The sequence below is a fragment of the Macadamia integrifolia genome, chromosome 10 (genome assembly GCF_013358625.1).
Source record: "Macadamia integrifolia cultivar HAES 741 chromosome 10, SCU_Mint_v3, whole genome shotgun sequence".
Classification (NCBI taxonomy): domain Eukaryota; kingdom Viridiplantae; phylum Streptophyta; class Magnoliopsida; order Proteales; family Proteaceae; genus Macadamia; species Macadamia integrifolia.
The window spans coordinates 11,116,388-11,131,020 of NC_056566.1; the positions used below are offsets into that span (position 1 = coordinate 11,116,388).

The 14,633-nt window shown below is 38.4% G+C and overlaps 1 protein-coding gene across 1 annotated transcript in view; it reads right to left on the reverse strand.

The window, feature by feature from the left end:
- The window catches only part of LOC122090818 (protein transport protein SEC23-like), a 29,662-nt gene extending 22,184 nt beyond the window's left edge, over positions 1 to 7,478 (reverse strand). The window contains exons 1-2 of the mRNA XM_042660540.1: positions 6,436 to 7,478; positions 6,153 to 6,326 (exon numbers count right to left, since the gene is read on the reverse strand). Coding sequence (XP_042516474.1) covers positions 6,153 to 6,326; positions 6,436 to 7,182 — 921 coding nt within the window. The 5' untranslated portion in view covers positions 7,183 to 7,478. The remainder of the gene's footprint in view (positions 1 to 6,152; positions 6,327 to 6,435) is intronic.
- Between the last annotated feature and the right edge of the window lie 7,155 nt (positions 7,479 to 14,633).

Consider the following 14,633-nt stretch of genomic DNA (forward strand, 5'->3'; position numbering starts at 1 on the left):
TTGAGTAACATCTTGGGGTATAACTGGATCACTTTGTTGTCTGTGAGATGTATCTTCTATCCGTAAAGCATGAAACCGAGGATGTGGTATGCAAATGGTCCTTCATCAGCTCGCTTTTCGAACCACTATAATGCAAGAATCCTAGTGAGAGCACCTTGACTCTCGTCCATAAATTTATCATATTTTGACTCATTCCTCTCAACCCTAGTATCAGTATTTTGTTGATTCTCAAGTACCTCACAATACAATATGTTCAACATAACATTGGTGATGTGACCTATCATGGTTAGGAGATTACAAGAAATTCGCTCTGATACCACTTGATACGAATCCGGGTTCCATAACGGGAATCGGATCGCTAATGGGTCCACAAGATCAATAGATGCTCAAATTAATGGTTAAATGGCAATTTTGTAAATTCATAAACAATTCAAACCCTTAAAAATAAAGGGAATAACTTTTAAAAGGAGGGGCCAATTTGGAAATTAAAGAGGGGTATAAATAGAACTAAAGTTCAGCCATAGGGGGGTGTTATGGAATTAGAAGCAACTGTCCTTACTTGTAAATTATTGGAATCTGCCTTCTTCAACCTTAGACTTCACGATAGAAGTCTGAAACCAGCAACAACAAAGAGCCTCAAGTTGATCTAATGCCTCGACAAGGACTTCAAATCACAAGAGGATCAGGGCAAGTTTGTATTCCCAACTCTATTAAACCCAGCTAATAGATGGACTCAGGACCTAAGGGATTGAAGCAATCATTTCTACAACTTGTTTCTAATGGCAAAACTAGGAATGAATATGGTTTCGATTCCCACAGTAAAGGAGGCACCAGGAACCAGGATCCTAGGGTTTGAGTCGCTTGGAGACCGACATCCTTCGACCTAAACCAACAGGCAAACAGAGATCTGCCAGAGGAATTCCAGCAAGCCCTTCTCCAGTCGATACTGTTGCAGACACGATGAACAGTAATAAGGTCAGGTAAGAATTTGTGTCTGATCCCAAATCCAATTGGTTATTTGGAGAGAGAACCTTGTTTGGTTGTGAATGAAACAACAAGAGATAGAGAGATAGAATTTCAGATGGGGAAGGAAGAACAGGGACAGGAGAGAGAGAAAGAGCTATGTAAACCTCAAGGCAGCCATCGTTTCACCCAAGCAAACATTCATTCATTCCATTCATAGTTGTCACGGCGTCAAATCGATCCAAGGCGGTGGAGGGGTGGCTAATCGATTTAGCAATGAATCGCCCATTATGGCGTTGCCATGGCGGTCAAATCGCCCATATGTCATTTTTTATTTTCCCTATTTTCTAAAGTTATTTACTATACTATTTTTTTTCCCTATTTTCTAAAGTTATTTAGCATGCTACAAGCCTACAATATATACCCTATAACATATAAAACCAACATTAAGCAACATCAAATCATCAAAAATCAACATAGCCCTATCAAAATCACCCTGCATTTTACAAAAAATCAACCGCCTAGTGAATCAGGCGTGACCTGGAGTCCATGGCGGTGCCATGGACAAGCCTATCAGCCAATGGTGACCGCCATTTGTGAGTCACGTAAATCGTAGTACTGCCATGAACTTCTTTTTCAGCCAGGACGCCAAATCGCCGCCTTGGCGACGCCTAGGCGACACCATGACAACTATGATTCCATTCATCAATTCTAAAACTTTAAATTTGAAATCTACATCGAGTTACATAAATATAAAGAAAACTAACTAGCATAAAAAATAGAAACCCAATAAAATTGGAAACTAAATATTGACCTATTTCTAAATCTAAAGAGAAAGAAATCAAATCAAAAGGTAGTCATAAACCCAACGCCGGCTATCACTCCACTTCATCCATCCTATTTTAATTCTTTATGTAGCATCATCCACGACTTATCCATATTTATCTATGAATTGAAACTAGGTACCTAAAATTTTCACTTTGCTATAACTCCCTATCATAAATTTTCACCACCTCACTTTGATGTAATTGGGCATTGAGTTAGTTAAGAGTTACCTTGAGATTTGATTTATTTATTTCTTTCTTTCTTTCCTTTGTTAGTTTGGGAGTCCAAGTTTCATTTGAGCATGATTTTATTTCTATTTCAGTGTACTTTCCATTTCAATTAGTCTCCTTAATTATCTTGTGTTTTTTTTTCCTTTATATTAACCACGTAAGATGATGGAGCTCTCAGATTTTTTGGAATTGAAAAGTTGAATAAAGTTTTGGTTTGAAACCATTGCTCCAATGAGTGCTTCTCTCCCTTTCCCTCGCTGATATACTCTCTTTCCCATCTCTTGTTGTTCTTCCATAATCAAATAAGGTTTTCTCTCCAAATAACCTTTTTGATGTTAGATCAAATTCAAGTTCTTACGTGGTCTTGCCATTGTTCATCGTACTAGAAGTACCGATCTGAGAAGCGCATGCTGGAACTCCTCTGGCAGATCTCTGTTTGCCTTTTTGTTCAGGTCGAAGGAAGCTGGTCTCCAAGCGACTCAAACCCTAGGATCTTGGCTCCAGGTGCTTCCTTTACTGTGTAAATCAAAACCAGATTCAGACCTGGATTCTGCCCCCGAAACAACTTGCAGAATTTGATTGATTTAGGTCTCGAGTCCATCTATCAGTTGTGTTTGGCAGAGTCAGGGAAGACAAACTTGCCTTGATCTTCTGTTGCGATTTGCAGTCCTTGTTGAGGCGTTAGATCGATTTGAGCATTTCCGTTGCCACTGGTTTCGGACTTCTATCATGAATTCTAAGGTTGAAGAAGGCAGATTTCAGGGATTTACAAGCAAGGGGCTTATTATCTCACAAAACCTCGTGTCTGAACTTTAGAACTGTTTACACCCACTCTTCTTTAATTTCCAAAATAGTCCATTCTTTTAAAGTTTTAATTCCAGGAACTACTCCAGCTGCTATTTACTTACTTTTAAAGGCTTATTTTGCTTTGGATATTACGGATTTGCCACCCAAACTCTTAATTTAAGTATCTATCATTCTTATGGGCCCATAAGCAATCGATTCCAGTTTTGGAACGGATCCGAATCACACTTTCAGTCCTACTGTTACTAAAGGTGCACACCACATACTTTGGTTTTGTTCCAAGTACCTTAAAACCTTTTGATTCCAAGGTTGATCTCCATTATTCCTACTTGACATCAATCCCTGTTTTGTTTCATCCATCATCAATATCATCAGCAAGAAGCATAAACCAAGGGATCTGATATAGCATGACTCGAGACAACTTGTCTATAATTAGAGCAAGCAAACACGAGCTTAAAGCTGATATTGATGTAATCCAACTGTAAATGGGAATTCACTACCCCTTCCCCCCGGTTCTTACACTAGTCGATCTTTAACTACGTCCACATATTTAATTGAAACACTCTTCTTCTATAATACTTGTCAAAGTAACTCTCTAGGGACTCTATCATAAGCTTCTTCGAAGTCCATAAAGATTGCATGAAGTTCCTTCTTACATTCTCTCAATCTTTCCATTAAATCGATCTTCAACCAAATTGGTTATCCAAAATATTAGTTTCTTGTCTCAAGCGGATTTCAATTACTCTCCCCATAACTAGGACTTGGACTTCTACAAATGCTAAACAATAATAAAATAAGGAATACAAATTATAAAAAATAAAATTAATTAATTTTAAAAAAAAAAACCTACAATAAAAGAAGAGAAAAGTACCTAATTAACCCTACATATAACTGCATTACCCCTCCATCAATTCTCCACCATACCCCATCTCTCTTTTCCCACAACCACTTTCTCCCGTCACCCCTATGTTCAGTTCTCTCCCTATCTCAGTCTCTCTCACCACACCCTCTCCACCCACTTTCGCCCACTACCTCTGTTTGGCCTGCTTAAATCCACAAATGGAAGGCAATAAAATAGAAGGGAACAAGCAGACTAGTATCAACCAACTAATTTCCTGAACAAAATATATCCAGGGTATTTAAGTAATTGCACTTTTCCACCACGTATAATTGCAAAATACCCCTAGGTGATGTGATAACAGCCCCATCTTAAATCATTTGCCACAGCGATTTCAAGAATAAAAGACAAGGTCACTTGTGTTTGCCACTTAGTAGGTTGATTTGATCCTTTAACATTTGAAGGATATCTTACATATTGAACACGGGGCCTTCTGAACCATGTGACACATAAAGTACAGGAAATAGGTCTCAACCATTGTATACAGATCCATATTCGAAACTAATTTCGACATCTGATGCAGACCCCTGAAGCTAAGAGTACTTGGATTAGACTTGGTATAACAAAAATAATTACACCAAAGCAACTAAAATACTGCATGAAATGCAATAGAAAACAATAGAGGCCAAAAAAAACATAAAGAAACCAATGAACTGAAAGTAAGCAAATTAAGCAAGGTCTCAACTTCAAGGTTTTTAGATTACACATATTTAAACTATTCTCTCTCCCTATCACCCCACCCAAACATATTACCACAAGTGCATTTGCACATGCACGTTTGCTAGTATGCAAAAAAAAAAAAAAAAAAAAAATTAAAATTAAATAAAATAAAATAAATACAGAGAGCTTATCTCTCTCCTAACATGAAATCATTCCCAAATGGTTCCTTGGGCACATTCAGAGTTATTCAAATCAGCACCATCTATCACAATGGACAGGATCCCACATGATCTTGAGATCTATCTGGATTTCCCTAAGGATATCTGACTATTCCATTCACATCATATTGACCAGCATATCATAAAAGAGGCAATTTCCCATGTAATGCAACAAGAAATAGTCAAAGTGAAATGTGGCTAGCTAACTATGTTCTTTGCCTCCCAATGGGATATACAATCTACTCCAAATAGGAGAAGGAATAGGAAAGAGACATCCTTGGCTACCTTGAAATAGGAAAATAAGCTGTTATTACATTTTCAAGAGCTAAAGATTCAAACAAAAGCTTGAATTCTAAAGTAATCTGCTTTCCCAATACTTAATGTGTGGAGATTTGGCTCCTCACAAGCCAATGGAAGCGTGTGGTCTGATTTAAGAGGAAAGACACCTTCAACTGTCCTGTTTCCAACCCCATTAATCTTGTTCCACACCCTACATTTTGTCCAAGAGTGTAACTAAGAGAATAATTATGAAGAGAAAAATGTAAAAATGATGTTATTAAATATTTTTTAGGAATTACCCATTTATTGGACAAATCAGGCATCTAGATTGTAATGGGTCCAACAGACAAAATATGAATGAGTTTTTGCATCAGATAATAGTGAGACAAATAAAGAGGTCATTTCTCCTAGCTCAACTTCTAGTAAGAAAACCACAAAATCAACCAATTTATTTCTTGGTTATCTCAAGTAAGAAAACCACAAAATCAACCAATTTATTTCTTGGTTATCTCTAGCAAGTATAAAAAATGAGCATATCCCAGTTATCCTAGCTCCCTACACTGATAAGGTAATAAATCAAGAGAAGCCATATTCGACTTATCTCTCTGAGGTTAAATCTACATGCATTATTGACTAATTTTTCATTTTAAGAATAACTATTTTAACGGTTATGAAGCCATTGCAGGCAATCATTTACAAGTAATTCATACAGAAATCCTTGCTATTCAAACAGAATGACAAGGCCAAGAAAACTTTTGACCTGCCCATAGCACTCTCTTACACAATAGTAATGGTAGTCATAGCATTAACAAAATAGCAGTAGTGAACGTGCGATGACCAGGTACAGCAGGGGTTTACCACAAACATTGACACTATATTAACAGCTTTCTTAGATATATCGACTTTTTTTTGGAGGGGGTGAGCGTGGGCATGGGGTACAAAAACACACACGATGATACATATCCATTTTAAATTTCCATATAAACCTCATATTCAGATTGTGACAATTTTATGAAACTATATTAAAGTATAGTTTATGAGCACAAAAGGTACAGATTGAATCAAGCATCCTCCTCTATGGGGTTGAAAAATCAAACTCACCACGCAGTTGGTTCACAATCAAACAAAAGCCTATTATTAATACTGTTGCTAACACCATCAGGAAAACTCAAAAATGAGACTAGCATTTCGATAAGCATGGGCCGCAAAAAAAATAATGAGATTGAAAATGTAGATAGACAAAAACAGAGATTAAAAAGAATTAAGAAGTCTTACCGTGCCAGGGCCTTCCGTGCATGGCCCGCCCACTAAAGCTATAATCCGTGCACCAGTACCAGGCAAGCAAGCCCCAAGAAGACCTGCTGCAACGCTTAGAGCAACACCAGTGCACCGCAATGCCCGATTGCCAGGTTGAACTGGCCATTGATCCGTTTGTAATTCATCAAGTAGCTGAAATTTTTCATTAAACTCCCAATTAAAACTTACAATCTCTCAATTCTCCCAAAAAAAAAAAAACCCAATTACACGAAAACCAATTCAACCGGATAGCAAGGCTCACCGAATTGAGGGTGTATTCGCATTCCGAAGCAGGTAGCAAGAACCGATTAACAAGCGCCGAATTGATCAACCCTTGATGACCCCCCTTGGGATACCCAGGTGCAGGTCGATGCATGGAAGCACTGAGTCCCAATTGATCCAAGACCTGATCCTTAGAAATTTCCTTGGAGCCACGGAAGACGTACACCTTGGTCAGATCCGAGAAGCCAAGCTCATGAACCTGAACCTGCGTACCAAAGGAGATGAACCCAACAAGAGCATTATCTGGCAACAACCCTATAGCCTGCTTGAGAGCAGATTTAGCCAACCCTAGCTCCTCCTCAATGACGCAGGTGTCGAGAACTAAGAGAAACACAGGAGGCTGAGGCGACGGTGCCGCGGGAGATTCCGGGGCTGTGAAAGCGTATTCAACAGTTGTATATTGAGGGTAGAGCTCGGCAGGAACGTTGGTTTCCGAGATCATGGCGTAATGGGGAGGGAAATGGCTGCGTTGGAAGCAGAAAGGGCAGATCCAGATTTTGGCAGTGAAGTCGACGCGGCAGTATGGGTTGACGATACCGAAGCAAGTCTTGCATCGTAGAGGAAGGTAAGGGAGGGTTGGGATATCAGGATGTGGCCGGATCGGAGAGATCGTCGCTGCAATTGGGATCACACATTTGCTAGCTTCCACCTTCGTTAGTGGCCAAACCCCCCACGTCATACGTACGCCGTCGACACCCTCAGGGTCCATTACTGCCATGTCCGACATCTCTTCCTCTCCTCTGTTTCTTATTGGATTCGAAATGAACAAAATCGAATCGAAAATTGGGTTTTTTTTTTTCTTTTTTCTTTTAAAAAAAAAATCTCTTTTTAATATCTTTCTCTCTCGGACAGAGAGAGAGAGAGAGAGAGAGAGAGAGAGAGAGAGGGAGAAGAGAAGGATAGGCGACCCCTTGACCGGAGAAGACGAGTGGGAAGGGGTCACCGCCTTACCGGTTACGAGATAGACGGAGAGAGAGAATTAGAGATCGGGGTAGGTTTCTGCATGCCTTTGAAAGAGAAAGTGGAGAGCGTTTTTATATTTAGTGGCTTTGGCTTTGGCTTTGGGTTTTGGGTTTGGGTGGCTTATTAGGACGTGGTCTCACATGGTTCAAAGTACACGAAATCAGCCCAATCCGAAGGAGCCGGGAGTCAACATAATTGGCCAAGTAAAATCCTATAAATTAGAATCAAAGGTTTTTTTTTTTTAACATTATATAAATATTTTATTCAATGAATTTGAGAATCTTGCGACAAATGGTATGTTTCATCAATTTTTTATTATTTTATTGTTGGAATAGAATTGGGCACCACTGGTAAATTTATGTGCATGTCTGTCCTTTAGGTTAGACCATTGGATTTGAATCTTTTATCAAAAGATTTAATGGAATAGATCGAACTAAATCTTATGATGAGTAAAATACCAATTAATTTTTTGATAGTTTCCATGCTAGTCCAATAAGAACAACATATCTACACAATTAGTCAATTATTAACTTTTGCCACCACTGTTGGCTTTGGTACAAGTCGAGATTTTGTAGATATGTTGTCCTCATTGGCTCATGTAATCCCAGCCTCAAATGATTTGATATATTAAAGGAAAAAAATATTCACATGACCCTAAAGGAGTAGCTCAATATGCAAAAGGACCACAACTCCAGGGGAAACAATTAATTCATCATCTTCGTCGGTAAATTTTTGAATGGGTGGTTCCTTGGCAGCTAGGGGAATCAGTCTCATAATGGACAATGAAGATCATTGGTTGGAATTGCCAAGGTCTAAAGAGATCCTTGTCAACACAATTTATGTTGCATCTCTCTCAGTCTGTTCATTCATACATCATATTTCTTATGAAGACCAAGTGTTCATTAAAGAAGATTAGTCAAGTGGGACGGAGGTTGCGTTTAACGGATTTGGATCCTCTATAGCGCAATAGGGCGTTTGGCCCACATCCAACGCCTGTAAATGCATTGGGTTACGTGCGACCATCTTGGACTTCGTGTCTGAGCGTTTCTAGCCGTTGGATGCACTTCAGACGTCCTGTTGCACCATAGAGGAATTCAATCTGCATTTAATATATTTATATTTTGTTGAACCCGCTACCTGTTGGAGTTGCTAAAAGTCTGATCATATTTGGAATCATCATATTTATATTGAAATTTAGTTTCCAAACAACCACATTATTGATTAAAAGAAACAGGTCACCTCTAAGCATTTTTATCCTTAGAGGATAATTAAAACATGAACCCATGAGCCTTATCTAATCAAGCATGGAGGAGATCATGCACCAATCTTGTTGTCAGGGTCCGTTCAATAGTTGGATCTGATCACTTCGCATTGATAGTTGACATCGAAGGAGGAAGATCTTTAAGCAAGCATCCTTTCATATTTGAATTGATGTGGTTCTCACATTCGCAGTGTAAACTATAGCTTCTAAAGCTTGATCCATCCCAACTTCTGGTTTGGCTAGTGACACTCTCCATCATAAAATCTTAAAAACTAGAGAAAATTGCGTTGCCACCCCCTGAACTTTGGTCGTTATTCAACGCCACCCCCTGGACTTTTCGAAACGTCAAAGCCACCCCCTAAAAATTCAAAAAATTTCAAATCGGTCCCTACCGTTAGCCGACCGTGAGAAATGAATGAAAACCGGTTAGCTTTTTTATAATATACCCAAAATACCCCCACCTATTGTGAGAGGACAATATTGCCCTCTCTTTTATTTCCATCTCCTAAACCCATATCCCATCTCCCATCTCCCATCTCTCATCTCTCATCTCTCATCTCACTCCTCTCACTCACTCGGCCGGACAAGAAGAAGAAGACGACGACACCCCCTGCAACTCGATTCTCTTCCCTCCGGCATCTGATTCTATTCCCTCCAGCATCCGATTTTCCCCCCTCCGGCGTGCAAAGCTCTCCCCCCTCCAGCGTCCAAACCTCTATCCCAAGGTACGTAGGGTTCGGCTTCTTCTTCTTCCTTTCTAATTTAGGGTTCTTCTTGTCAAGTTAATCTAGGGTTTATGCACTTTGGAGTGGGGAAAAAAGAAAGTAAAATTTTTTCTTGGACTGTTGTTTGATGATGATCTTTAACATTTGGCAATAGGAGGCATAAATTGAAAACAAGAAAACATCTCCAAACCCGTGCGATTTTGGACTGAAATGCATATCAATGAATGCTTCATGACCTATTAATTAATTGTGAAAAGAAGAGTGTTTAAATTGAAATTGAAATTGAAGAGTGTTTAAAGAAAAATAAAAAAGAAATTGAAGAAAGTAAAAATTTCTTTGCTCCATTAAACTCATAGTTGGGATTGCAAATTACAGCAAAATCTCTAACACATTTACAATCTATACACAAGCTTCCATGACTGCTACTACTGAAGTTTCTGCTATTTACAGAGAAGTGGACGGGTTGTTCATTAAACAAGTCTGTATAAGCGGACCTACTAGTCTCGGCGGGTTCGTCTGGGGGCGTCATGGTTTGATCATGCTCCATAGAAATAACGTGTTCTGCGTGGTTGTTCCTTCTGACTGTGACCCAATCTTCGTCCCATGCCCAATTGGGCAGTCTTGGGCTTGAAGAAGAAGAAGATGGGATGTCTCCGATCAATCGCCAGATTCTTTCTGACGGAGAATTTGAAGAATAACCCGATCCAAATTGGTTGGGCATCTGAACAAGTGTTTCTGTTTCTGCTTCTGTCTCTGTTTCTGTCTCGGATTCCTCCATTGATCCCCAAAAGCCTTGATCGAGTATGCTCATGGGAGAAGTTGCAGAGGTAGAGTTCTGAATTTGCTTCAAATTCAATTGTCCGCCGCAACCCTCTTCGAGAAATTGGAGCTTAAGAAGCTCCTGAACCGTCCACCGCTCCTTTGGATCTCTCTTAAGGCACTTCCCCAAAAAGTCTTTTGCTTCCTCTGACAGGAAAGTTGGGAACTCCGGTATATCAGAGGAGAATGCGATCCGGTGAAGTGCAGAGACCAAGAGTTTCCGCACAAAGACATGGGTTTTCTAAAAGACAAGAAAAGTTCCATGAAAGTATCCACACAAGTACCCGTCTTGCTGCACCTTTGATTTGTCACAACCAATTCAAGATATTGGTTTATGCATGAATTTCCAACACCATTTGTCTACTTGTACAGAGGTGAGGGTGGAGAGAAAGGGAGAGGAAGAGGCAAGGAATTTTTACACTCATAAGTGGGGAAAACAGATATCAAAACTTTTTTTAGAAAAAAAGGAAAATAAAACATAAAACTCAGACAAAGATAAGATAAAGAAAAAACAAAATGGAAATAATAGAGGAAAGAGAAAATGCACCAGATGTATAGACTATAGAGAAACTAGGTTCAACAATTGTATGACTTCCCCCTCCATTTTAAACAAGTTTAAGTGCTTTTTTCTTTTTTTCTTTGACAAATTATTTGAACTATTTACTACACAATACAAGCAACTATCCATATACATATGCACTATGGTAAGTCTTGCAAGAAAGTTGCCATACTCTTCATAGTCTATAAAAACATTACTATATAAAATTCCCTTTTGATTTATAATTTTCCCTCATTCTGGATAGTCTAAAGTCTAAACTTGACTTAATGCAGGTTTTGCAACATTATTTAGAATGAAAATCAAAAGTCAATATAAGAATCCGCTTAACGCAACTTCTTTAAGTTATTTAGCAGGGTCAACAACACTAAGAATACTTGCAACAGATGCCTAACTTCAACAAAAGAAGCAAATGTTTTAGACAATTCAAGCAGCCAGTTGGTTAATTCACAAACCAAGTAAAATTACTATCACTTTTACCATCATAGTAAAATCTGCTTTGTCACTTAATTTGTTTTGTTTCCAATAGCTTGATTGCTGATGAATATAGTGGTTTCTGTTGCTTTGTAGAGCTTTGAAGGGGCTGGTGAAGTTACATTGTAAGTTTCAGTGTTTTCTTTGAGGAAAGATCTATGACTTGTGTTCCCTGTGTTTGAGTTCTGGGTCTATATTTTGAGCATTTCTCATACTCTGGATGCTAAGTAATAATAATCCACTTTTACCATGTTTAATTTGTAGATAACTGATGTCTACCACGAGTGTCAATGACAACAGTCAAAGTGGGTTAAGGTTTGTGAATGTTAGATGCAAATGTCCTGAACCCAAAAGGGCATTGGTGCGAATTTCAGAGTCTAGTTCGCACCCAAATATGTTGTACTACTGCTGCCCTGAAGCACCAAGAGGATGTCAATACTTCTCATGGTGTGAACCTATAGCTGCACCAAGACTTTTGCCACCCCCTGCAACTAATTTAGAAGCAGTTGTTGGTGAAAGAATCCAAAGTCAACAGATGAAAGAAGATACTCGTGGCTTGAAGAAAAGAATTAAGTATTTAGAGAAAGCGTATAGAATGATGAAAATTGTAATTGGTGTGCTTGTGGTGGTGTGTTTAGTACTATGTGTTAAAAAATGACTTTACAATGTTTAATAGTGAAGTTGTGTCAAGTATGTAAGAATCTGAACTAAATGAAATCGTTCATTCTCACTGTTCTTATTACTAAGTTATTGATTAATCATGACCCTCAAAATTGAATGGGTAGCATTTTGATGGAGAGAGTGCCAGCATTGTGATAAGTTTCGAAAACAAACAGATAGCATTTTGACTCTAAACGGGCAGCATTTTGGCTGTAAACGGGCATCATTTTGGCTATAAAATGACATTTAATACCTGTAAATACTTGTAACATTATACACTTGAAACCAACATATTTCATCACAACCTATACCATAAAAAAACATCCAAAACATATCTATGAATACTTGTTCAAATTCCTATTTTCATCACAACCTATACCATAAAAAAACATCCAAAACATATCCATGAATACCTGTTCAAATTCCTGTTTTCATCACAACTTACACCATAAAAAAACATCCAAAACATATCCATGAATACCTATTCAAATTCATGTTTTCATCACAACCTATACCATAAAAAAAAATCCAAAACATATCCATGAATACCTGTTCAAATTCCTGTTCATAACATATTCCATACAACCATGTCTAGTGTGAAATAGAAATAGCTCTTAAAAAAAACCAAATCCGTCAAAAACATCCAAAACCATAAAGAAACACCCAACTGTCTTAAAGTCATAAAAAGTAAATTAATACAATACTGTTCTCTTGTTCTAAATTAAAACATCCAGATTGCTTGTACTTCATTTCTTCTCCCTCTCTCTTGCTGTCCTCTTTGCTCAATTGGTCTTTTGCTTGGTTAATACCTTGTCTTGTAAACACCAACTGTGCTAGACATAGATACTTGTGATCTAGTCAGTCGTTGAGATGTGTTGATCCCATCTTCACTCTCTCCTTTATGTTTCTCCTACACAACAACAAATAAGCATGAGATATTTATTAAACAAGTTTCAACTAAATAAATAAAGTGAGTTGCAATTACCTTTATATTCTTCTTTTTACTAGTGCATCCATCCTGCTTAGCATCTCCAGCCCTCGGGCATGTCCTCCTACTGTGTCCTTCCTTCTTGCAGATGTCACACCTAATTGATGATGATCTCTTCCTGAAATCTGAAGGAAGTGCTTCTCTTGCTTCTCTTGCTTCTCTTTTCCTGATTTTCTGAGGTCTACCTGGTAACCTTTTTAGATTTGGTGGTAGTACTCTCTCATTAGGAGCATCATCCTTCAACACTGCCAAATCTGAAAGTGGATGGATCATCTCTTTGTATGTATCCAAGTATTTTCCAATACTGAAAAATGGATCACAATAGTTGACCAACTCTCCCCTTATGTATGATATAGAAGCTGCAGCATGGAGACAAGGTATACCAGTGCTTTCCCAAACTCTACAATCACATCTTTAATGGTTCAAATTAACCACAAATCTGTTTCCAAATCTATCTAAGACCTCAAATTGACCTTCACCTGCCGGTTGACACCTGCAATGTCTTGCTTCTTGCTGAACCTTGTTCAACTTCACGATAACCCTTGGTGTTACTTTACCCTCCCACATGGTTTCCTTCTCATACCTTCTATGTAGCCTACCCATTATTTTCACCCTTAGGTGATCAACCAATGTGAGAATGGATTTACTCCTTAAGTCTCCAATACAGTGATTAAATGACTCAGTCATATTGTTCGTTATATGGTCACTTCTTGCTCCTACATCAAAGGCATGCCTTAACCACATCCTCGAGGGGGTTTCATTCAAATACAAATATGCATTTTCCTTAATCTCCTTGATGCTATTCATTTCCTTTTGAAACTGAAGTTCAGTTGAAGCTTGTGAGGCAGCCCAACAATGTAGTCTCAATAGCATACCAGGGTGCTTTGCCTTCAGGTTTTGATATAGATGCCTACTGCAAATTCTTTGGTGAGCATAAGGGAAGATTGTGGAAATCACAACTGACAGCCCCTATACAACACATATGGAAAATGTTAGGACATGTAAATGAGTAATTCAAAATACATATAAAAAAGAAGAAAAGAAAAAAAGAGAAAGAAAGTATATGCCCCTATACCTTCTGTCTGTCTGACATGAATGTGAGTGACATATCATCATTGTCATCGAGTAGAGCATCTCGTAAATTATCCAGAAACCACGTCCAGCTATTCTTACACTCAACTTCAACTACACCATATGCAATAGGAAAAATACCATTGTTCTCATCAACAGATATTGCACTCAACAGTACCCTTCCATACCGGCCCTTAAGGTGGCAGTCATCAAGACAAATGAACGGTCTACATCCTCTTAAGAAACCCTTCTTGCAAGCATCAAAATAGACAAACAATCTTTTAAAAATCGGATTATCTAACATATGGTTCCTGTTCTCAAACTGGAGCTTAAAAATACTCCCAACATCCTTCTGAAGTACCAACCTAGCATAAGCAGGTAATTTTGCATATGATGTGGAATGGCTTCCTTCATTAATCTCTAGGGCAATCCTGCGTGCCGTATACAGCTTGGTATTGTGGAACTAAAGATCGTATGTTTTCTGCATGTGATCAGCCATGGTCTCTATTTTCATTTCTGGTTGAACCTTCAGCTGTTAAAGAAGTTTCATTGCTATCCATCTAGATGTAGCAGACTTGTTCTTGGTTGCCTTAATACATGTATGAACTGGGTTATATGTCTTTACCATGTAGGTGATACCATCTGATATTGGTGAAGCATG